This window comes from Chiloscyllium punctatum, chromosome 24 (genome assembly GCF_047496795.1).
Source record: "Chiloscyllium punctatum isolate Juve2018m chromosome 24, sChiPun1.3, whole genome shotgun sequence".
Classification (NCBI taxonomy): domain Eukaryota; kingdom Metazoa; phylum Chordata; class Chondrichthyes; order Orectolobiformes; family Hemiscylliidae; genus Chiloscyllium; species Chiloscyllium punctatum.
Genome location: NC_092762.1, coordinates 70,045,145 through 70,072,190, shown reverse-complemented (window position 1 = coordinate 70,072,190; position 27,046 = coordinate 70,045,145). Strand labels below are relative to the sequence as shown.

The window sequence follows — 27,046 nt, the reverse complement described above, 5'->3', positions numbered from 1 at the left end:
AAAATCTTAAATTACCAGATGACAAAATTAAATAATCTGAAGCATAATGCACCCAACACTTGCTGATTCTAAACTTGTGTATGATCAGCTTAGATCATGTTATTTAATATACAGAATGAAGTGGGTACAGTTAGAATTGCCTTTGGACTGTCAAAGTTTCCCAAAGTCAAGACACACAAATTGATTGTACAACTAAAATCCACTTGCACATTACGGAATAGCAGGCTGACAAGAATAATCACAATGAAATTTGTCTTTGTTAAAAAGTCAACAGTTGTCATAAATCAATTATGATGACTATAAATGAGGTTATCAGATTCACTTAGCCATTGAGATGTGATAACATCTGAAGTGCAGGTAACACCTTTGTTAGAAACAGTGGATTTACACTTTATAGGATTCATGGATGATACACAAAGAAATTCACAGAGATTGTTATTATTATTGTTATTACGTAAACTTCAACGCAATTGAAGTATATAAAATTAGATTAGGTTGCAAATGAGAGAGAGAGATAGTGGATACATTAAGCATTGCTGTTAAAATTCAAATCACTGCACTGCACAGCACCGTGAATGAATCTTTCTGCTCCCCAAAGGCTGCTCATATTTCAGGTGAAATCTCATTGCTTAATTTGTGAGGGATGTTTCCTCTACTAAATTCATATAAAGGTTAGTTGCAAGTTAAACTCAAGCTGCAATTCAACCAGCTTGCAACTGGGGAGAAAAATGGTTATAAAGTTAAGGCACTATAATGAATTATAAACAAGTCAATAACTCCAGAGGAATATGCATATCCTCGTGTTGAATTCTATATCTGACATTTGTGACTGGATAAACAGAGATTTCCTCCAAGTATTGGAAATAGGTCTTCACTCCAAATCAGCACTCAGTCACCAACATCATTCTTCTTCCCAGTTACTGTCTGAGATAAAGCCAGATCATTCTTGATTACAAGATGAGACTCTGCTTAAATATCCATACGATTTATTGTCTATAGGGGAGGTGATCGCCTGGCAGGATTATCACTGCAGTGTTAATCCAGAGACCCAGGTAATGCCCTAGGGTCCCAGGTTCAAATCCACATTAGATGGTGGTACTTGAATTCAATACAAATCTGGGATTAAGAGTATAATGATGATCATAATCACTACTGATTGTCAGAAAAAACCTATGTTCTTTAGGGAAGGAAACCACCACCCTCACCTGGTCTGGTCTACATGTGATTCCATTGCAATGTGGCTGACTTTTAAGTGTCCTTGATGCATTTAGAGTTGGTCAGTAAATGCTAGTCTAGCTAGAGACACTCATGAGTGATAAAATGTTTCAGGGCAATGTTACTTAAATTAAGTAGGTTTCCCTCCAAAGATTATCTGCTAAATATTTGCAAAATTTTCTATTTTAATTTCAGATTTTCCAACAAGCATTTTTTTTTTGTATTAACACCATCTCTTGGGGATTTTGCAGTTGGATTATATTTCTTTTGTTTAAAGTCACCTGTATTATATCTGCCAACATCCCAACACAACATAATTATAAATTAACACTTACAAAGCAATTGGCAAAATGCACAAGCTACATCAAGATGAGAACTTTTAAAAAAAATCCTAAGTAATAAGTTCTTTCAATGCTCAGTAAAATGTGTACTAAACATACCTGGTCCTTAATGCCTGCCATGCAGCATCAATGTCAGCATACAGGTTCTTCTCAGAAGGTTTTCCATTGCTGACTCCATACCCTGAGTAATCATAGGAGAAGATGTTACAGTTGATTCTGGTGCCTAGTCCAATGTAGAAACTGCTCATCTGTCCCAAATCTACTGCATTCCCATGGGAAAAGAGAAGTGTGAACCTGAGGGCAAAGAACAACACATTTACAGACTGATATCAAAGTAATTTTATCAGAGCTATAACAGAGGCTAGAAATCCAAAGAAAATGTCACTGTAGTGCAATGGACCTCTGGATAAAATAATGTGATTTCTTCTGCTGAAAAGAACCTCATAATGAAAGAGATTCTACAAACAGCTTTGAGATGATAGAATTATCCTTGTCAGTGACTCATAACATTTTACATTCTTCGGATAAAGTTGTTAACATTCCCTGAACTGAACATTAACCTTCAAGAGGACTTGCTGGGTGCAACTCAAGATGGGGGCTAAAACAATTAGATCAGTGAAAACAAAATCCTATTTATTCCTAATTTCAACTTGATTGAAGATATGAAAAAGCTATTTGACACCTAAGAATTATCAAACTGGTTACTGAGTTATAATCTTCCAATGGGGAGGCAGTGCATCTTGAAAAATGTACATGTTGGGAAACCACTGGACATACCTAAGAGCAGGGCATTTACAGTGAGAAACCTTGTGATGAAACTTTCAGGGTTTAGACTAATTGTAGACAAGTTTGTCTATGTGTAGCCTTGGTGCTGTACCGTGGAGCTTATCTAATCATTCGGCTTAAGATGCATATAATTCAATGATATCCATATAGTTAACTAGATTCCTTTTTGCAGCTACCAGATTTGATCAGTGACAGGGCGTTCTGGTATAACACGACAGTTGCGTTCCTCTGCAACCTTGCTCTACAGAGAAGAGTTACAGAAAAATCACACTGCAGAAGACGACTCTAGGAAATCACTACAACCGTTCAGTAGAAAGTTTGTTATGCAAGCATCGCTCACAATTCATCAATAGCAATATAGCCAATTTGAGTTGACAAATTTCACATTATACCAGAATGACCTGTATAGCAATTATAAAATGGATTGTGTGAATGTTACAACTTTGACATCAGCATGAAACATTAACCATTTTTTCTTTCAACAATATACAAAATGGCAGCAATTTCCAAAGCTTATTAAATTGAAGAATGCAGCATTTTATTGCAAAACAATATCAAGTGCAAAGCATAATCACAAGGTTTTTTTTAAACCAGCATAGTCTCAATCGCCAAGATCAAATGGCGATTGCAGGTTCTGGTGTCATATCATAGATGATGCATACAACTGTCTTTGTAGAACCATTACAAATTGCAATGGAATACTAAAGCATTGCTTTAGTCTTCAAGTGGTTTAAAGAAGTGCAGTTTTAAAATTTGACTTGTCAGTATTATATTGACCAAAGCACTTCGAACAGATGTCTGAATGAGTGACCCAACTCAAAGTATATTTTAAAAATCCTGGAGTCTCAAATTTAGTTGATTTGGATACAATTAGAATTGGAGCTAATCCCTAAAACATGCAAATCAACAGAAAATGAACTTGCAGAGATATGCCATAAGAAAACATATGATGCACCAAAAGTCTCTCCAAGGAACTGCACAGCTTTAAAGTCTGGCACCAAGTCACATAAAACAGTATCAACACAGATGGCAAAAGTTTGAGCAAAGGCGTCACAAGTAGAGCAATAGTTTAGGGAGCAAGTTAGAAAGGAACAAATGCTGAGGCTTAAAGAGGGCATCCCAGAGCTCAGAGTCAAAACAGCTAATGACATAGCCAATACGGATGGGAGCATTTGAAATGGGGGATACTCAAGACACCAAATTCAAGCAGCACGGAGATCTCAAGGGTGATAAGGCTGTGGGAACTTGGAGAGATAGAGAGATGCGGAGGAATGCAAAACTAAAAAGGGATAAGAATTTTAAAACCAGGCTGTACCAGACAGGAAGCAAACTACCTGTTAAAGCAAATGGGCCTTTGCAAGGCAGAAAGTGGACACAAGTCTAGATGAGCTCAGGATCATACAAAATATAGTGTTAAGGCCAGGCAGGAGAACTTTGGAATAGTCAAATCTAAGGCATAGCTAAGGGCTTCAGTTGAACTGATTTGGGGTGGATAACAGTACATTTATGGAGATGGGTGCGAGCAATTTGTGTGATGGAAAAAACAGTCCTGAACAGAGATTATCTATAGTCTTCCACTTTTAAGAAAAAGTCGTTAAAACTACCACCATGGCCATATTTTTGGTCATCTGACCCAGTATACTTTTCCTTATATTCACAATTAATAGAATCATATAATGCCAAAGATTCCCTTTGACCCATTGAGTCTACACCAGCAAAAATACAGGAGTACCCATATTTGTCCCACTTTCTCAAACTAGGTCCATAGCGTTGAACATTATTGGAGGTTCCCTACCACCCTTTGAGTGAAAAAGGTTTTCTCAAACCCTCTCTAAAGTTCTTGCCTTTCATTTTAAAATTATGTCCTTTATTAATGACCTTTCAACAATTTCATTTTATAATGCTCTTATAAAGGATTGGTTATGCTAAAAACACATCAATATGACAATTTATGGTGTGGGTGGCAAAGTCTGTGGCTCTTGTCTTGGCAATACAAAAGTTTCTGCTCAAAAAAAGGGCTTGACTAACAAAAGACAATACAGGTTGTGGAAGGCTGTAGCGAGATAGACTAGGCTTTCATGAGTACCTACAAGGGGCCTGGCATTGATTTTTAAATAAGGACAGATGAGAAGTATCAGTCAGATCTTTAGAGTCTCAAGAGGCAACAGTGCCAGAACAGGAAGAAAACAATTGCAGGTGATAATTTTACTATAACTGGATAGATGTTTCAGGTAGAGTATAGGAGGGATGTTAGAAATAACATCAAGCATATCTTAAATAGACAGCAACTGGTAAAACAATATCTCAGAACCACATGCATGCTAAACAGCAGAAGGAACATAGGGTCGAAGCAGTAGGCCATTTGCTTCATCCAGCCTGTGCTGCTATTTAATATACTATTGGATGATCTTCCATCTCAACGCCATAGACGTGCTCTTTGACTCTTGACACCTTGAGTTTCTGTAAATCTATTTCATTCTTAAATATATTCAGCAACGTGGCCCTATAAACTAGTGGTAGAGAATTCCACAAGTTCAATTTTCCTTCTGAGTTCTAAATGCCTTGTCCTTTATCCTGAGACAGTGACCACTTGTTGTCAAAAATCCAAACTGGGAAAACATCATCCCTGAACCCAGTCTTTCCAGCCCAGTCAGAATTATATACTTTGAAATGAGACTTCCTCACATTGTTCTAAACTCCAGTGAATACAGGCCAACACAAGACACAATCCCACCACCCCAGGAATGAGTACGCAGCATACAATAGGTAAGGCTAAACAATCCTACAGCCAATGGATCAGACCTAAGCTCTGCAGCTTTGCCATAGCCAGTTGTAAGCCCAGCATATCAATGCAAAAGATGAAGACGAAGATGAAGCATTTGCATCCACTTTCAGGCAGAAGTGCTCCTTTTAATGATTCATCTCAGCCTCCACCTGATGTCTCCAGCAACACAGATGCCAATCTTAAGTCCATTCGATTCACTCCGCATATCAAAAATAACTGAAGGCATTGGATATTTAAAAATGTTCTGGACGATGATATATGGCAACAGTAATGAGGTCTTGTATGCCAAAGCTAGCTGTGCCATCAGCAGAATTGTTTCAGATTAGCTGCAACACTGGCATCTACTTAGCCATGTGGAAAAGTGTGCAGGTATGCCACATCACCAAACAGCAGGGCATATCCAACCTAAATGCCAGGCCAATCAGGCCATGTTGTATTAAAATGATGGAATGGGTCAACAGTTCTATCTAGTGGTACTTGTTCAGAAATGGCCTGTTGTACTGTTTTGCCAGGGCCATGCAACTTGGGCCTCATTTAAGCATTGGTCCAAATGTGGACAAAAGAACAACATCCAGAGGCAAGATGAGGTGAGAGAGGCTACCCTTGATATCAAGGAAGCATTTAACAGAATACATCATCAAGGATTCCTGGCAAAATGACAGCCACTGGGAATTGGTGAAAATCTCTCCACTAATTCGAGTCATAACAGGCATAAAGAAAGATGGCTGTGCTTGTTGGAGGCCAATCATGTCAGTCACAGGATCTCACTGTAGGAGTTCTAGGCCCAACGATCTTCACTGGTGTCATCAATGACCGTGCTTCCAACAATAATGGGCATGTTCCCTGATGATTTCACAATGTTCAGCATTAGTTGCAACTTCAGATACTGATGCAACCTGCATTCACATGCAGGACTATTTTTAAACAGAGTCTAACCACTTCCCTTTACATTCAAAAAGCATCAACATTTCTGAACCGCCCACTATTAGCAACACCCCATCACTATCTTGGAGTTTATCAATTTAAAATTAAACTGGACAAGACACAAATACTCTGGCTATAACGCAAGTAAGAACCTAGAAATACTGCTCCAAGTACTGAAATTTACCTCCGCAGTATCGATCCACTGACTATAAAGGCACAAATCAAGAGTAGATAACTGTCTTCTTGTCTGGATGATTGTAGTTTCAACAACACTTGCAGTTTGACACCACACAGGAGCAAGCTTGTTTGGCATCTCAAGCACCACCTTCAACATAAACTCCCTTCATCACCAGTGACAGTATAACGTTTAAGATGCATGAACAACTCACCAAGATTTCTGCAACAGCAATTCCTAAACCCACAACTTTAACTCTTAGAGCAACAAAGGTAGAATATGCTTGTCCACGTCACACACCAACCTGCCTTGGAACTATAATTGCCATTAGTCTACTGTCACTGGATCAAAATTCAGGAAACCCCCCCTTACTACACTGTGGATGAACCCATACCCCAAGGACTGCAGCAGCTCATGAAGACTGCTGACCTACCACCTTCAAGGGCAATTAAGGATGGGGAATAAATGCTGGTCTAGTCATAGACATGGTTAAAAATCACAACACCAGGTTATAGTCCAACAGGTTTAATTGGAAGCACACTAGCTTTCGGAGCGTCGCTCCTTCATCAAGTGATAGTGGAGAGCTCAATCCTAACACAGAATTTATAGCAAAAATTTAGTGTGATGTAACTGAAATTATACATTGAAAAATTGATTGTTAAGTCTTTCATCTGTTTGAATACCATGATAGTTTCACTTCTTTCATGTGTAAATCACAAAGCCTTTTTTTAAAGGTTGCATTCTCAGATTAGCTGTTAACAATGGGTGATAGCTAGACAATAGCTATCACCCATTGAAGGTGTTAGCCCCCTATGTTGTCTGTCTATGCCATGATGTTTAGATGGATTCTAATCTAAAAAGTGAGATAACGGAGTATTACATGAATGCATGCAGTTTTTGAGCAAAGTACAACGTAACCCTGAAAGTACAAATTCACCCCACAAAACGTGTGCGCATATGAGTCTTTGTCTGTCTGGGTTGGGGGTTGAGAGTGTAGAGTGTCTGAAGTCTGTGTGGGAGTGCACACGCGCGCGCGCGCGTGCGTGCGTGTGTGTACGTGTGTACGTGTGAGAGTGCGCGTGCAATGGTGATCACCTGTAGTGTGACATGAACCCAAGGTCCTGGATGAGGCCCTCCCTATGGGTACTGAACTTAGCTATCAGCCTCTGCTCAGCTATTTTTCACTGCTGCTTGTCCCGAAGTCTGCCTTGGAGGATGGTCACCCGAAGGTCCGAGGTCGAATGAAGTGTTCCCCAACTGGGAGGAACACGCCTGTCTGTTGATTGTTGTGCGGTGCCCATTCATCTGTTGTCGTAGCCTTTGCTGGGTTTCCCCAATGTCCCATGCCTCCGGGCATCCTTGCCTGCAACGTATAAGATAGACAATGTTGACTGAGTCACATGAGTACCTGCCATGTACAAGGTGGGAGGTGTCCCCAAGCATAATGGTGGTATCTATGCCTACCATGACAGGGTTGTATGGAGTTGTGCTGAGAGCCAGGCAGCTTGCTACGAACAATGATCTGTTTGAGGTTTGGCGGTTGTTTAAATGCAAGTAGTGGAGGTGTGGGGAAGGTCTTGGTGAGGTGCTCATCCTCACTGATAATGTGCTGCAGGTCAAGAAGAATATGGCATAGTTTTTCAACTCCTGGGAAATACTGAACGACGAAGGGTTGCAGCAAGTGTCTGTCTCCTGAGGAGGTCATTACAGTTCCTTGCTGTGGCACATCAGAAGTGGCAGTTGATGAGTTGGGCATTGTACCTCGTTCTTGTGAGGCATGCCTGAGTACTTCCAGGTGTCCGTCACGTTTCTCCTCATTTGAGCAGATCCAGTCTATGCGTAGGGCTTGTCCATAGGGGATGGCTGTTTTAATATGTTTTGGGTGGAAGCTGGAGAAGTGCAGCATTTTGAGGTTGTTCTGTGGGTTTGCGGTAGAGTGTGGTGCTGACGTGTCCATCCTTGATGGAGATGCATATGTTCAAGAATGAGACAGATAGTCGAGAGTAGTCCATGGTGAGTTTGATGGTGGGATGAAACTCGTTGATGTCACTGTGTAGTTTTATCAGTGACTCCTTGCCATGGGTCCAGAGGAAATAAATGCCAATGTACCTGGTGTATAATGTTGGTTGGAGATCCTGCATAGAGAAGTAGTCTTGTTTGAACCTGTGCATAAAAATGTTGGCATATTGGGGTGAAAATTTGGTCCCCATGGCTGTTCCATGTGTCTGGATGAGGAACTGGTTGTCAAGGGCGAAGACGTTGTGATGCTGGATAAAACGGATGAGTTGTCGGATGGTGTTTGGAGATTGGCAGTTGTTAGTGTTGAGTACTGAGGCTGTTGCTGTGATACCATCATTGTGGGGGATGCTGGTGTAGAAATGTCCATTGTGACGAGGAATGTTCCCGGTTCGACTAGTCCTTGGGTGCTGAGTTTCTGTAAGAAATCCGTAGTGTCGCAACAGAAGCTGGGGATCCCCTGTACAATAAGTTTCAAGATGCCTTCAACACAGCTGGAGAGATTCTCACATAGGGCCCCATTGCCCGACACAATGGGACATCCTGGTGTGTTGGCTTTGTGTACCTTTGGACGGCAGTAAAAGTCGCCTACACAAGTAGTACGTGGGATGAGGGCACGTAGGGAACTCTGAAGGATTTGATCCAAAGTTCTGATCAATGTGTTTAATTCATGGGCATGTTCTTTGGTCGGATCAGCTGTTAGTTGCCTGTAGTGTTCCTGGTTGTCGGTACACTTCCTGCAGTAATCGTTCTATTCTGAATGACACTGGTTCCTCCTTTATCTGCTGGTTTGATAACAATGTTGTGATTGGTTTTGACAGCCTGGATGACATTGTGTTGTGAACGGGTGATGTTTTGCTCTACCTTGTGGGTACGGCTGATGAATCTGGCATTTATATCCTTCCTGACGGTTTGAGCATACATGTCAATCCCAGGGCAGCAGCCCTCCGGTGGGGTCCAAGCTGACACCTTCGGTTGGTCCACTACAGATCCCTGTGATGACTGTTCTAGTTCATCAGTGGGCTCATTGGGATCAATGCTGGCACCTTGAAAGAATTCCCAGAGTCATAGACATGAACATCCTTAATATTAATAAAACAAAATGTAGGCATCTCACTGTTGTGGCAGGAGCAGAATCTTACTGAACACGTTTAAACAGTTTGAGAAAAGAATGACACAGATTTGTGAGGAGACAAAACATTTAAAAACTGGAGAGGAAAGTTTGGTTGGCCTGAACAAGTTGGACCGCAGGGTCTGTTGTGCTAGGCAAAGTTTCATTTTCATATTCACAAAAATTGTTCTATCTAAAATTTAGTTTGAAATACATGAGGAAGCAATAATGCAATTCGAGCACTATACTTAGAAGCACTATTCTTTGCTACAGGCACCTATCCTGAGAAGCAACCTTATGCTATAATCCAAGATCAGCTTCCGTTACTTAGCTTTGCAATGATCACTAAATAATGCATAACTCTTAAACAAAACTGATTACAAATGCTACCAGCAATTTATAAAATAGTGCTGGATGTTTTAAAAGCTGTGCTAACACTGAAGGACAGAAGTTGGTGCAGCAGGATCACAATGACAAATGATACCTTTCCTGGTACAGCTTCAAACGTTCCTCCTTCAGACATAGTAAAAAAATTATGATCCATTTTTGAGCAGGGAACTTTCCCCCAAGAGGTGACATAAACTGTCCTGAAAAGAGATAACCAGTCGACTGCAAGTTGTCCCAACCAACCAGATCCCATAGCAAATGACAATGGTACATGTGCTTACACATTGTGTGGTCACATTCCAAATTAAGCAATGTATCAGAGACAGGCCAAATTTGAATAAATTCTTCTCCTAACTTGATACGTGAAGACCCATATCATACTCCCTCCAAGTCCAATATATCCTTCCTAAGGCATGGTGTCCAGATTAGCTCAGTGCTCTAGCTGAGGTCTAATTAGGGTTTTGCAATAACATCGGCATCCTTCTAGTCCAGTCATTTAGATATAAAGGTCAGCATTCCATTATTTTTCTTGATTATTTTCTGCACTGTTAATATCGTTTTAAAGATGTATGCACTTGAACTCCCAAATATCTTGTGACATCCACTGTATTTCATTTCATACAGTCGAAAACAGATAACCGCACACTTGCTTACGTTGAACTCCATCTACCACAGTTTTGCCCATTCAGTTAGCATAAAATTACAAAAGAATATTGACAGACTGACTATCTTCCTGATGAAGGGCTTTTGCCCGAAACGTCGATTTCGCTGCTCGTTGGATGCTGCCTGAACTGCTGAGCTCTTCCAGCACCACTAATCCAGTATCACCTACATTGTCTATAATGCTGCCTAACCGGAGTACTTAGAAAGCCAACTTTGCATGTCATTATCCAAGTCAATTGTAATGAATGTGAATAATTACCCTAACAAATCCTTGTAGTACACCACTGGTCGCATCCTGCCAATTTGAGTACCAACCCATTATCTCTATTTTCAACTGCCTGCCACTCAAACAATTTCCCAGCCATTTCAATAATTTGCCCACAATTCCACAGGCTTCTACCTTAAGTCTCTTAAGTGAGACTTTATCGAATACCTTTGGGTAGATATAAACAATATCCACAGACATTCCTCTGCCTTAGTCGCCTCTTCAAAAAATTCATTGAGGTTTGTCATACTGGCTCTCTCTGATTAACCAAAAATTTAACATATTCACTTACCCCATCCTTGATTACAGACTCCAACAATTTCCATATTACAGATATTAGGCGAACTAGCTGAAATTCCCCTGGTTCTTCTCTTTAGCCCTTTTTATAAAGCAGAGTTACATATGGAAATTTCCGATCCTAAGAGGCCAACTCCTATATTTAGGAAACTCAGATTATAGTTAGGACATCTACAATAAGCTACCCTAATTCCTGTAACAGTCTTGGATGGAAATTCTGAAACGCAGGAGACATGTTATTCCTTAATTCAATTAATTTCCTGTTTACTTATGTCAATTTTATTCAGTCCCTGGACCCCGGTCCATTGTTCATTTTCTTCAAGACTTCTGTCAAGCTATCCACTTTTCTTTTTGCAAATACTGAAGGAAATGTGTTATTCAACATGTCTGTCACATCGCCATAGTCATTGACAATAATCCGATTTTCAATCTTTAGTGAGCCAACATTTCTCCTGATCGCCCACTTTCCCTTCATGTAATGTAAAATTCCTTCCAATGACCTTGATATCCCTGTCAACTTTCATTTCAAAATCCTTTTTAGTAGCTCTTCCAAGCTTTGTGGCTCTTTGTATCTTTTCCATTCAGCAAGATCTCTGCTTTTCAAAAAACTTTTTGTAAGCTTTTTTAGTTTTATGTGGTCCCTTATCTCTTCAGTTGTCTGTGGCTGCTTTTTTTTCACATGCCCAATTTTAATCAATTTACAACGGGCAGGCATTTCCTGGGCATCTCAGGATCTCCATTCACTTTCACTATCTATCTCATTTTCCTTATTTTAAATATTCCTAAATGTCTAACCTTTCAACTAAGCTTCTGATCACCTGCTCTAATATCATTTGTAAAATGTGGCTTAATAAGCTCCTATTATGTGCCGTGGGACATTTTATTAAGGACACAGCTTTTGTTCTTGTGTTGATACCATGTCAATATTCTTGTTCTGCAACCCATAAAAACACAAAGCAAAAGCTAACAATCAGTGCCAAAAATACAAAGGTACGTGGATTTTGATGGACTCACCTAATTCGTGCAGATTGCTAGATCCTTTTGCCACTGATTTGACAAACACTTTCTCCACTTGTTCCAGTAGCAGTGATTCTTTACAAACTGTGCGCAGGTTGTGCAAACTGTCAGGTTTAAATCACCTTGGTTAGGCAGGTTGGTGCTTAACTCAACTCAACTGCTTCACCAGGAAAGATTGGCTAAATAGGACACATTGGTCTCCTATAGCCAGAGTCTGGGGATAACTCCTTTTTGTTTAGTGCCAATGGTCATTAAAAGGGATATATAGTTCAACACTGAGTTGCAGCAGTGAAGCTCAAGGACATCAATAATGAGTCAATTCACTAATACCTGACAAATGCTTTTGATCGTTTTGTATCTGTTTTGTAAAGAGATTTCCGTATATGGAGACCTCATTATGGAATAAGTCATGCCAAATCCTTTTTAGGTCTGAGGTGAACAAGTGTCTGGTATACTAACCCTCAGTAGCATACACTACAATATACTGTACTGCACAATATGAACACACAGAAGGCCCCTCTACATAATATATTATCTTATTGCTGCACAAAACAATAGTTGTCAATACAGGATGAATTCACTACTTAAATGCCAGAAATCTGCTTTGGTTAAAAATTTATTAAACAGTTTTCAAGCATGCTTCCATTTGGACATGCATGTTTAGTTATCAGAAATTTTAAAAATGGCTAGAATAAAGTTTGCAGACACATGCAAGTCTAAGTGGCTGAAGGTATTCAAAAGGCTTTAATTAAATTTAGTCTCTACCAAAAAAGCTCAAGTGATATTGTTGATTCTTTAGTTAAAATAACAAAGATTATCATTTGAATCCAATAAATATGTGCAAGTACAGTTACATTCACAAGTGACCACTTTAGCTAACTCAGGAGTAGGCCTTAACTGAGTAGTTACCCCCTCACTGCTACAATCAGTTTGTTGAACGAAGTCAGAGCTATCAGCTTATGGATAAGATAGTCATAAAAGATGTACAGCACAGAAACAGGCCCTTTGGTACAACTCATCTACATCAACCAGATATCCTAAACTGATATGGTCCCACATGCCTCTAAACTCTTCCTATTCATGTATCCATCCAGTTGCATTTTAAACATTCTAACTGTACTGCCTCCACCACCACCTCTGGCAGTTTGTTCTGTATACACATCACCCTGTGCATAAAAAGGCTGCCCTGTAGATCCCTTTTAAATCTTTCCTCTCTCACCTTAAACATATTCCCTCTAGGTTTGGACTTCCCTGCCCTGGGAGAAAGGTCTTGGCTTCTCACCCTATCCCTATCTCATGATTTTATAAACCTCTGAGGTTACCTCTCATTTCCCAATGCTCTAGGGGAAAACAGCCCCAGTCTATTTAGCCTCACCCTATAATCTCATACTTTCCAATCCCAGCAACATCCTTTTAAAACTTTTCTGAACCCTTTCAAGTTTCACAACATCCTTCCTACAGCAGGGAGACCAGAATTGAACACCATATTCTAAAATTGGCCTCAACAATGTCCACAACAGCCATAACAGGACATCTCAACTCCCACTCAATGCATTGACCAATGAAGGCAAGAGTGCCAAATGCCTTCTTCACCACTTGTTTACCTGTGACTCCAGTTTCAAGGAACTATGCACCTGCACTTAGGTCTCTTTGTTCAGCAACTTTCCCCAAGGTCCAAACATCAGAAGTTTAAGTCCTGCGCTGGTTTGTCTTACTAAAATGCAATACCTCATGTTAATCAAAAGCTGCACTCTGCCTTAAGTGGAACATACCACAAAGAGGAGCAAACGGAGTTCCCCAAGTGTCCTGGTCAGCACTTATTTCTCAATTAACGTGATTAAAACAGTTACCTGGCTATTTAATTCCTATTCACTGAGACTTGCTGTGCCCAAATTTTCCACACTGTATTAATGATTTCATTTCAAAACTATTTAATTGCTATGAAGTGCCTCTGTATATCATGAAACATGCCATTACTTTAAAGGGCTGACCATACACCAAAATCCTCAAGTGATTTGCTACACAGATTAATAACTGTACTTACAGCAGAAATATCACTGCAGCAAAACTTCAGAAATTGTTTAAACAGTATATTCCGCCTTCACAGATTAGGTGTCTTTAAATAAGGAGACAGTAAAAGCTATTACCAGATGGAAGGACCTACCACAAGGTTAAACAGTTGCAGTCTTTGTACTTCACACAGCTAGAGTTAGCTTGACAGTATAATAATTTGAAGAATCAAGTATAAGGAGATACTTATCCCCCATTCCTCGCAATATCAATAAAGTTTTGTTTCAGAACGTAATGAGTGAATTTTCATATTCAAGATCACTACAGTTAATAGTGAAAGACTCTTCAGAATGCAATGAATGTTCTGCAATATATCTGCTGAGCCAGTTCTCAAATCATTATGTACAGCTGATTTATCCACAACCAACTTGAGGAAAACATTGATTCTTAAATGATTCACTACAATTCCTTTCATTCTGAAAGGCATTTAAAATACGAATGAAGTGAACGGACTGTAGGAGTGAGTCAGCTAACAACATTGAGCATATCTACATCAGCAACGTGCTTGGAATGAGTTTGTTTTGATAGACAGTGCCTAATATTATCAATTTTGTATCTGTATTACATTGACAGCAGATAAATAGCCATTATGTTGTTTGAAAAATTTTTGAATTCTTATTATGAAATACTTTAAATAAATGATTTACAAATCAATTTTCCTGATGATTAATGTACAGATTATTGAAAACTGAATACTATAGGTAAACTGGAATAATTCAGTTTATTTTTCATGCCTACAATGAAGCTTAATCAGTTACTAGTTATCAATTAAATTACAAATCTGGCATGGGTAACACTTTGGACATTCTAACATTTATTTAGTTATCGCATAACAAACAACCTAAATATATTCAACTGTACCTATTACTCTTGCAAGAATGCTACCAATTAACCACCTAAACACTTCTGATCTAATTAAACACAAGTGTATTAATCCACCTAGTTCCCATCATGCTGGATTTACCAGATAGACAGCCAACTAAAATATACAGCTCCTAGAAAATAGAATTTACACCTTAATTCCAGAGACCTATACTTGTCCAAATTCTAAAAGATAATTAGTACAAGCCTGTAAAGTGGAAACTGCATTTCAGGGACCAGGCAGTTACATAATATTCATTCCATCATAGATGAGCATCAAACTGCAGTCTCAACTATGCACAAGCTTCACAGACATCTTTTGTTAATGGGATTCTTAACCTCCAGGGCATGGACCAAAACTCTCTCTTAGGTGGCAGTAGTGCTTGCCTCTAGGGGTGTACTCTGTCCCATTGATGCTGCAGCCTAACTTTTTATATATATATAGCTATTGCATTTCACACTCTTCTCCATTAGCAAATAAACCAGATAAAAAAATGCAGTGTACAAGGCATATTTCTCAGAAATAAATATTGCCAGACAATGTTCATTCAGGAGGGTGCTAGTAGACTGGACAAATGGTGTGGATTAGATTGGTGCCAACAGCATGGGCTTGATCCCTATTCCAGCTGGGGTGAATTCAGAACTGTCACACTTTGTCAGTTAAGTCATGTTACTGTGGTAGTGGCACATGGGTCAGGCAGAGAATTCAGAGAAGAACAAAAGGTTTGCTCAAAGAGGTGAGTTTAAAGAGTCTTAGAAGTAAGAGACTGGATATGCTTGGCTTTATTCCATACTCATTTTGCAGAATACTGTAGCGCATCAATTTTTAATTGAAGCTTTTCAATGTGTGATATTCACATATGTTAGAGGTCTGAAACTGGAAAAATAACATCACAATACTAGGTACACAAAACACTCAGTTAATTTTGGAATGTTTTAGTCACAGCCTGCTGACATGCATGTCTCCTGCAATTCCAGATATTCCCAAGAGCCTTGCTTTCTCACACTAAAAGGAGCAGAGATTCTGCATGGTAAGATTTTGCCAATACAGTACCTGAAGAATGCTTCAAACTGGATAAAGCTGGTTTTACTGTCAGAGCCAATGCTGCAGTTAAAAAATAAAATCACTTATAACATTTTTCCGAGAAACTGGCAAAAATCAGTTTGCTTTATTTGAATCAACTACTTTTGATTCTTTAATTTTTAAATCCTTTTCTTCTCCTCTAACAAGCCATTTCATTCTCAAGGATAGATGGACAGTGCAGGCAGGCAGCAATTCTTCCGCCACTGACATCCATGATAAAGCAGGAGACACCAACTGGCTGGAATGCTCCACAATCTATCCTCGTCTTGTAGTTCAGACGCAATTGGTGAAAGACTGAAAAAATAAGATTGCCTGACAGGAATTGTCAACTCAAAAATCATAGCATTTCCACTAAATTAAGCTATCAAACAACCTTCTGCATCCAAGCATCCAGCTAGCAATTTAAACTAGACTGAAATATATTAAATTCAAGAAACTGAGTCATGCTGACTTGAAAAATCACTGGACATTGTAAACACCTTTCTTTCTGGACAGTGGACTAAAAACAGAAGATACTGCTGTCAGGGTCTTTTCCCAAGGTTTCGTCGATGAGATGCGATTCGCACACATCAATTTCTACAAAGTTAAAAGTTTATTAAAGCTTGTACAATCTAGGTGACCCTTTGACCCTCTTGCAGTTGTGCAAGGTTGAGTCAAAGTGAGGCCCTGAACAAAGAAAACACCTCTATTCAGGGCAGTTGGCCATGCTTACAGATGCTCTGACCACTCCCCCATAGTCATATGCCACTCAAGACAACCTCCAGTTACTCAGTCACATTTTACCCCAGGTACTATGAGATCATACAAATGCTGATACCCTAATCCTGGGAAATTATTTTGCAGATGATTTCCTGACTCAGTGATTGCTCAAGACAATGCAGGTGCGACATAACTCTGGTCAAAAACATTCCTGTATGGAAGAGACTGAATAATAGTTTAACTTGACAATAGCAGGGAGTAATAGCAAATGGACCGAAGAGTCTGTTTCTGTGCTGCGCTGTACATATCTATGACTGTAATTTACACTTTATCTAGACAATGGAAAGTCATCTGCATCCTTTTATGATTGTCACTCCCACCCAAAGACAGTGCAGTTTAACCCTTTAATATTACATTAGTGTCCAGAGAGATATTCCTATTTAATATTTTAACATTACATTGCTTTAAAGCAAAAAAAAACTATGCAAGATGTTTGCAATTTTAAAAATGTTACTGAAACTCATTTTGTATTGTTGCCTGATGCAAACTATAGAGAATTTTGTACAAAAATTGTACAGATTATCTTTGGGGCAAAATTGCCCCAAACACAAGTCATTGAGTCATAGAGATGTACAGCATGGAAACAGACCCTTCGATCCAACCCGCCCAGAGATCCCAACCCAATCTAGTCCCACCTGCCAGCACCCGACCCATATCCCTCCAAACCCTTCCTATTCATATACCCATCCAAATGCCTCTTAAATGTTGCAATTGTACCAGCCTCCACCACATACCACCCTCTGCGTGGAAAAGTTGCCCCTGAGGTCTCTTTTATATCTTTCCCCTCTCACCCTTAAACCTATGCCCTCTAGCTCTGGACTCCCCCCACCCCAGGGAAAACACTTTGCCTATTTACCCTACCAATGCCCCTCAATTTTGTAAACCTCTATAAAAGGTCACCCCTCAGCCTCCGACATTCCAGGGAAAACAGCCCCAGCCTGCTCAGCCTCTCCTATGGCCCAAATCCTCCAACCCTGGCAACATCTTTCTAAATCTTTTCTGAACCCTTTCAAGTTTCACACCATCTTTCTGATAGGAAGGAGACCAGAATTACACACAATATTCCAACACTGGCCGAACCAATCTAGCGTACAGCTGCAACATGAACTCCCAACTCCTGTACTCAATACTCTGACCAATAAAGGAAAGCATACCAAACGCCTTCTTCACTATCCTATCTACCTGCGACTCCACTACCAAGGAGCTATGAACCAGCACTCCAAGGTCTCTTTTTTTCAGCAACACTCCCTAGGACCTTACCATTAAGTGTATAAGTCCTGCTAAGATTTGCTTTCCCCAAAATGCAGCACCTCTCATTTATCTAAATTAAACTCCATCTGCCACTTCTTAGCCCATTGACCCATCTGGTCAAGATTCTGTTGTAATCTGAGGTAACCCTCTTCGCTGTCCACTATACCTCCAATTCTGGTGTCATCTGCAAACTTACTAACTGTACCTCTCATGCTTGCATCCAAATAGTTTACGTAAATGACAAAAAGTAGAGGGCCCAGCACCGTTCCTTGTGGCACTCCACTGGTCACAGGCCTCCAGTCCGAACAACAACCCTCCACCACAACCATCTGTCTTCTACCTTTGAGCCATTTCTGTATCCAAATGGCTAGTTCTCCCTGTATTCCATGAGATCTAACCTTGCTAATCAGTCTCCCATGGGGAACCTTGTCAAACACCTTACTTAAGTCCATATAGATCACGTCTACCGCTTTGCCCTCATTAATCCTCTTTGAGTTTTTGAGCAAGTAACAATCAAGTTTGTAAAACATGATTTCCCACGCACAAAGCCATGCTGACTATCCCTAATCAGTCCTTGCCTTTCCAAACACATGTACATCCTTGTCCCTCAAGATTCCCTCCAACTTGCCCACCACCGACATCAGGCTCACTGCTGTATAGTTCCCTGGCTTGTCCTTAACACCCTTTGTAAATAGTGGCACCACGTTATCCAACCTCCTGTCTTCTGGCACCTCACCGGTGACTATCTATGATACAAATATTTTGGCAAGAGGCCCAACAATCACTTCCCTAGCTTCCCACAGAGTTCTAGGGTACACCTGATCAAGCCCTGGGGATTTATCCACCTTTACCCATTTCAAGACATTCAGCACTTCCTCCTCTGTCATCTGGACATCCTGCAAGATGTCACCATCTATTTCCCTACAGTCTATATCTTCCATATCCTTTTCCACAGTAAATACTGATGCAAAATACTCATTTAGTATCTCCCCCACTTTCTGCAGCTCCACACAAAGGCCGCCTTGCTGATCTTTGAGGGGCGCTATTCTCTCCCTAGTTACCCTTTTGTCCTTTATGCATTTGTAAAAAAACTTTTTGAATTCTCCTTATTTCTATTTGTTAAAGGTATCTCACATCCCCTTTTTGCCCTCCTACTTCCTTTATACTCTAAGGATTCACTCGATCTATCCTGTCTATACCTTACATATGCTTCCTTTATCCTAATCAAACCCTCAATTTCTTTAGTCATCCAGCATTCCCTATACCTTCCAGCCTTTCCTTTCACCCTAACAGGAATATGCCATCTCTGGACTCTCAGCAACTAATTTCTGAAGGCTTCCCATTTTCTAGCTGTCCCATTACCTGCGAACATCTGCACCCAATCAGCTATTGAAAGTTCTTGCCTAATACCTTCTAAATTAGCCTTCCTCCAATTTAGAACTTCAACTTTTAAGATCTGGCTTATCCTTTCCCAACACTATTTTAAACGTAATAGAATTATGGTCGCTGGCCCCAAAGTGCTCCCCCACTGACACCTCAGTCACCTGCCCTGTCTTATTTCCCAAGAGCAGGTCAAGTTTTGCACCTTCTCCAGCAGGTATATCCACATACTGAATCAGAAAATTGTCTTGTACACACTTAACAAATTCCTCTCCATCTAAGCCCTTAACACTATGGCAGTCCCAGTCTATGTTTGGAAAGTTAAAATTCCCTACGATAACCACCCTATTACTCCTACAGATAACTGACCTGTTGATTAAAAAGTATTCACAACCAATTGCTGTGCATGCAGGAGGATTCAGCTCAGTAACCACTTGATTAGTTCCTGGGCAGGTGGCTACAGCCTTGGAAGTAGATGATTCAGTAGAAACATCCAGCTCTCTCATTCCGTATGGAGAATTAAAAGAAAATCCCTATTAGCTGACTATTTTCCCTCACCTTTCTCAAGGCAATCCTGTCTGCAAATTTCTCATCGAAAGGAAAAGGGGGAAAAGAAAACAGCTTCAAAAGGCAAATCCTCAAATCGTAAAACTTGAGAAACCACAACCTTGTGAATTTAGTCAAGCATCACAGGAGCCAAAAGAAAACATCTAAATGATTTCTATGATCGCGGTCGGTGCCAGAACTGAACTTCTGGCACTTTCTTTCCCCACACAATACACAGGTTTTGTTCTGTGTGCATTTGTACGCATGCGTGTGGACAGTTTATAAAAAAGAATTAACATTAGAGTGTCATAAGTTTACAACTAGCATTGATTGAAATGACTGGAGAAAGCAAAGAAGAGAGTTTAGTTTGACTAGCTTGGCAATGACAGCATCAGGATAAATCCATCAAGGCCAGTCAAGTTCTATTATATTGTTCATTCATGGGATATAGGCAATACTGGCCAGCACGCATTGCATATCCTTAACTTGAACCACTGCAATGCATTTGATGTAGAAACACCCAAAATGCTCTTAGGGAGGGTGTTCCATAATTTTGGCCCAAAATAACACTAAAGGAAAGGTAATACAGTTCAGAGTTAGGAGTTGTGACTTGGAAGAAACGGGCAGGTGATGCCATGTTCTCATGCATTAGCTGCCCTTGTCCTTTAGGTAGTATAGGTCACAAGTTTGGAAGATTATGCCAAACAAGCCTTGGTAAGATGCAATGTATCTTGTAGGTATGACAGTACTGCCACGGAGTCTGTGTGAATGCTGAAGGTGATAGATGCAGTACCAACCAAATGGTCTGCTTTGTTCTGGACAGCGACAAACTTCAAGTGTTGTTGGTACTGCACACATTCAACCAAATGGAGTATTCTGTCACGCTACTGATGTGTGTCCTGTGGATGGTGGACAGGCTTTAGAAAGTCAAAACATGAATGTGTGCACTTATACAATGTTTTTGGGTTTCGAACAGATTGTATAGGCAGGTAATAATCAACTTGTGAGCATGCTTGAAAGCCAACTAGATGAGTATCCATTTGGTTTGAACAGATTTCACAAATGCAGAGAACCTTTTACTACAGGAAGGTACAAGTCAGTTAGTCTTGCATCAATCATTAAAGCGCAGAATTTCAAATGAAATTAATAAAAAGTTGGAGAAACTAAGGGTCAGAAACATTAATAGTGCAATAGCAAAACGTTCCTAATTTTATGGTTAAAAAGGTACCTCGTGCATAATTGTTATTAGTAAACAGGTGGTTAATAATTCTTATATTAAATCATTTCCATCAACAGATCTGACACTAAAGTAATAATTCCAGTGGTTTCAGAAATGTTCCCACAGCACAAAGCAAATTTGGAACAACTGAATTTACCATCTTAAAGTTTTGTTTAAGGGGACCCAAAAGCAGAAAGGTATTTAACTTCCGAACATGGTGCTGTACGGAAGGGAATTCCAGGATTTGACAGCTAACTTCAACTACATCAAAATATGCAGCCCTGCACATGCACAGTGCATGTACGAAATACACAACCATTCCCAGACAGTGTGGGATGTTCAATCCAGTACAGTCATATAAAGGCAAAACATGGTTTATTTCAGATTTCCAGCATTTGCAAAATTCTGGAAAAATTCCGGTGGTCTGGCAGCATCTGTTGAGAGAAAAACAATCCTTATGAAGCTCCTCTACAAAATCTTCCTCCAACTCAAAAAAAACCTACTAACCACTAGTCTGTTTCCTATAATGCAGCCAATTTTGTATCTATGTTGCTACTGTCCTTTTTTCTTCAAGAGGCATAACTTTTCTAAAAAGTCTGTTGGGTGCCAATGCACTGAATACCTTTTTGAAGTCCATGTATATCACATCAACAGTATTATCCAGATCGACCCTTTATGCGACCTCCCCAAAAAACAAACTCCAGCATAAAGTTCTCCCCTGTAGAAATCCAATCTGGCTCTCCCTTATCAATCCAACTTTTTCATCTGCCTACAAATTGTATCCCAAATAATTGTTCCTCGATGCTGCCCACCATCACAGTTAAACTAACTGGTCTGTACTTACTGGGATTATCTTTAAAATATTTTTTGGGTTGTTACTCCTCACTTTTTTTTTTAAAACTGCATGTGAACCATCTCCTCTTTGGAGATGGCCCAGTGGTCAGCTACAGTTTATGTTGGCAAGCTTTTGTTCTACTCTATCTGGCCCAGTTATGTTCTTGCCCCATTGAAGTCAGCTCTTTTCCAGTTAATTCCTTCTATGGATTGCTATTAACCTTTTCTATCAACATATTAAGTCTTATGATGCAATGACCACAGTCTCACCCATTTGACATTTGACCTACTTGGCCCACCTTATTTCCAAGAAACAAGTCCAACTGTGCATCAATTCTTGCTGGACTAGACCGAAACTGCTACTGAAAATTCGATTAGATTAGATTAGATTAGATTACTTACAGTGTGGAAACAGGCCCTTCGGCCCAACAAGTCCACACCGCCCCGCCGAAGCGTAACCCACCCATACCCCTACCCCTACCTCTACATCTACATCTACCCCTTACCTAACACTACGGGCAATTTAGCATGGCCAATTCACCTGACCTGCACATCTTTGGACTGTGGGAGGAAACCGGAGCACCCGGAGGAAACCCACGCAGACATGGGGAGAATGTGCAAACTCCACACAGTCAGTCGCCTGAGGCGGGAATTGAACCCGGGTCTCTGGCGCTGTGAGGCAACAGTGCTAACCACTGTGCCGCCCAAAATGTTCCTGAATACAATCTAGGAACATTCCCTTTTTCACCCTCACCCAACTGTACACTACCATTGAACCAGTCTAAAGTATTCCATAACTACTCCACACAGTTAAGAGGTCAGACTTGTCTCAGAACATTAACTTGCCACGAATGCTGCCAGACCTGTTGAGTTTTGCCAGCATTTTCCAAACTTATTTCAGATTTCCAGCATTCCCAGTATTTTAGTTTAACTCAACAATGTTGAATCAGTGTAATTTTCACACAAGTTTGTTCCTCAACATCATTCCCATGGTAGTCTGTACTGGATTATACCAATAAGGTAATGGTATCCTCTTTGTTTCTCAACTGTAACTAGACTGATCTGTCACTGGACATTCTGGAATTTCCTCTTCCTCCAACATTCACAACCACCTGATGAAGGAGCAGCACTTTGAAAGCTAGTGCCTCCAAATAAACCTGTTGGACTATAACCTGGTGTTGTACGATTCCAATACTGGCTCCTCCAAATCATGTCGTCCAGCATTGAAATACTCTCCCTGTGATATTAAAGCATTAATTTGCTCTGCTGACCTGCAAGAAATTGAATGCCCCATGGTTAGGGCAGTGTGCCTTTGTCTTATAGGTGAAATCTAGGAGGTTTACATTGCTATCCCATGCCATTCAGGGATGATTTACATTGCCATCATCTACTATTTGCATTTTCATCCCCTATTCAGAAATCAATAAAAACATTAGTAAGAATTTGGACTACTCCCAGATACTTCCAAAAAAATGATTTGCAACAGATCTGACCATTAAGGGATGATTTGTATTACCTTGTTGCTGAGGATGAAGTGGTCACTGCATTGTGTCTTGAGTGGCACATGACTGAGAGGGAATGGCTGGGGATTGTCCTGTGGCCAATACTGACTGTGATGCAATGATTTTGTATAAAAGGAGGACTGTTTCCTTTGTTCAGAGCTTCCCTGGATACTTGCGAGGTGTGTTCAGGGTTTCTCCAAAGTTTATATGTACTGTGCTTAATAAATTTAGCTTGTTCACAGATGCTGGTGTTTGCAGTTGCATCAAGTGTGTAAGGATCTCAAGAAAAAAAGAACTTAACATCCCTAACTAATACAGCCATCCCTCTCCCTTTCCTTGTTTTGCAAAAAAACTTGGCACCCAGGACTATTTAACACACTTTCCTGCCCTGCTTTGAGCTATGTTATTGCCACAAATTATTTTCACGTGTAATCTGCACATGTAACTCAAATCTTGTTTATTATACTGTGGAGTTATTGACATGCACAGTAACTCAGATTCATTACATTCTTCTTTCTTCCAAATTCACCTGACTTCAATTCTCTAGTTTACTACTATGTCTCTCCAAGTATTTTGTGCACCCACCTTTAACATTCCCCCTTGATTGCCAACCTTTGCCAAATTAGTTTAAAGTCCTCCCAACAGCATCAGCAAAACCTAGCAAGGAATTTAGTCCCAGCTCCACTCAGATGCAACACGTCTGGCTTCTACTTGCGCCATTTTTGCAGATTCAGTTCCAGTGTCTAAGCCCTCCCCTCCTGCATCATACCATGCACGGCATTCATCTAGTTTCTTCTTTGACTACTGTACAGACAAGTGCATGGTACTGGGTGAAATCTGGATACTACTTGATTTGGGTTCTGCTGGCTAATTTTCTACTATGTTCTAAATTCCAACCGCAGAACCACATCACCCTCCCAGCTCAAGTTATTATTACCAATGTGAACCATGATCTCTATCCATACACTCCTTTCCAGTATTGAGTCCTGCAATCTCTGTGACATCCTGAACAACAAATATTTTACAAATCTACCAGAAACCGGTTACCAGTAATTTTATAAAATATACTGTTTACAGAGATTCGAAAATCAAATTTGAAGTGAATTTGCAAAACAAAAAAATTCAAGCCCCACTGGTGTTGTCCATTTGCTGGTAGATTCGGTGTTCAGAAAAGCTGGTGCTGTGTATCCACTATAGCCGTGGAGATGGGTAATAGAACTCAGAAACAAGTTGCAAACCAAGCTTCACTGAATATTCAACAGAAAACTAATCACCACGCGACGCCCAATGACCAGAGAAAGTGACTGTTTAAATGATCAGTAGTGATAAAAATATGTAGTCCTTTTCTGAGAATAACCTGAAGAGCATCTTAATCCTTCATTCTGTGTACATGCCACATCCACTTTTATGAATAGTAGCCTAGTGGGTAAATACGCTATACATTGCATCACGAAGATATAACTACTGCAGTCCTAGATTGGATCATACCCTCGAACTCTTCAGAGATCATCACTTGGGACTGTGGGTGCGCTGTCCATACACAATGTCATCGGTTTGGATAAGGAGAATCATCATTAGGGTTAGGGCTAGTTACCCATTCCTGAACACAAGACCAAAAGATTTGCAAAGATATTGCCAGGATTGGATGGTTTGAGTTACAGTGAGAGCCTGAATAGGCTGGAGCTGTCTTGCCTGGAGCATCAGAGGCCCAGGGTGACTTTATAGAGGTTTATAAAATCATGAGGACATGGATAGGGTAAATAAACAAGGTATTTTCCCTGGGGTGGCTGGAGAACTGGAGGGCATATGTTTAGGGTGAGAGGGGAATGATTTAAAAAGGGACCTATGGGGCAACCTTTTCGTGCAAAGGGTGGTGCGTGTATGGAATGAGCTGCTGGTGGAAGTGATGGAGACTGGTTCAAATACAACAGTTAAAAAGGTATCTGGATGGGTATTTGAATAGGAAGTGTTTCAAGGGTATGGACAAGTTGGAGCGAAGGGTCTGTTTCAGTGTTGTACACCTCTATGACTCCAAGTAGGGAGGTGGTATGGGATATGAAGCAGGAGCAGGATTGGAATAAGCTGCAAGATACTCCATACTTGATCATCTTAAAGATTAGCCATGCGCACCTTCGTCAGAATAGTTACCAAATGTGGTATTGGAGAGTTTCCCATACCCATGGAATTCCACTCAACAAGTTAGTGCCTCCACAAGAACATAAGCAGAAAGCTATTTGTTTCAATGTAGTCCACAGTGAGTTTGAATATATAACCAGGACCAGTTTAGAGATCTGCATCATGTCACTCACATAGCACTAAGGGATCTTCAGGCTGTTGCGACATTCTAGCAATTCCATTACACATCCTCACCACCAAGCGATGACTCATTCCTTTAAGTGGCAGGAGAGCATAATTTGATGCATGCTCTCCTATTAAACATGGACCTGCATTTCCCTTGCGCATTTATTTGTATTGCTCCAAAGAACAAAGGCAATGGGTACTGCGTAGGTGCAAATTATGGAGGTGGTTTTATTAAAGAGCTGAGTCATCAAGTTCGGTGTGGGGGAGGGGGCAATTGAGGGGGTGTACTTAGTCTCACAGCAACCTGAAACTGTCTATGTAGTTACCATAGTTACAGCTTTCTGATGTGGAGATAATCACCAGGAGCAAGCACCAGTTAATTTTTTTTTGAAAAGGTGTTTTTTAAAAACAATATTATAAAAGTACAAAAGACAACAAGAGCAGAGTGTGCAGCACTGGAAAAGCACAGCAGGTCAGGCAGCATCGAAGGAGCTGGAGAATTGACGTTTCGGGATTAAGCCCTTCATCAGGAAAGGGGCTGAGAGAGAAATGGGAAGGGGTGGGTTTTCTTGTTGCATTGGGACTGTACTGTGCTTATTAAATTTTCCTTGCTCACAGAAGTTGGCTTTTGCAGTTGCATCAAGTGCGTAAGGATCTCAAGAAAAAAAGTAAAGGACTTAAAGTTATCTCACTACACTTATGCAGTGGCTTGGTGAGACCACACTGGAGTACAGTGGGCAAGTTTGGTTTCTTTATCTTTAGATCCATTTGCATAGGAGGAGGTCAAACGTTCAAACTAATTCCTGACATGCGGGGATTGTCCTGTGAGGAAATACTATATTGACTGTGCCTGTATTCTCTGAAGTTCAAAACAATGAGATGAAGTGCTACACAAATGAATTTTGGTAATTTTGAGTTCTGAACTGACATATGTGGGCAACACACTCCACAATACAACTACACCCTCAAAACCAATTTAAAGAGATGAATTTAGTTGCTGTAAGAATTGGAAGATAACTTCCAACATAATGCTCTCTTCACAGAACATTCATAGAATAGTTTTATTCTATACCCAGCTGAAGCCCTAAATTTGACTTGATCCATAAACTGAATTCAGGTGCTCTTCAGGAGAAAGCAAGGACTGCAGATCAGAATTGAGTGTGTGGTGCTGGAAAAGCACAGCAGGTCAGGCAGTATTGGAGGAGCAAGTGAATTGACGTTTCGGGCATAAGCCCTTCATCAGTTTCCTGAGATCAA

The 27,046-nt window shown here is 40.3% G+C and overlaps 1 protein-coding gene across 1 annotated transcript in view; it reads right to left on the bottom strand.

Moving 5' to 3' along the window:
• The window catches only part of LOC140494678 (alpha/beta hydrolase domain-containing protein 17B-like), a 75,062-nt gene that overhangs the window by 33,342 nt on the left and 14,674 nt on the right, over positions 1-27,046 (bottom strand). The window contains exon 2 of the mRNA XM_072594139.1: positions 1,656-1,850. Coding sequence (XP_072450240.1) covers positions 1,656-1,850 — 195 coding nt within the window. The remainder of the gene's footprint in view (positions 1-1,655; positions 1,851-27,046) is intronic.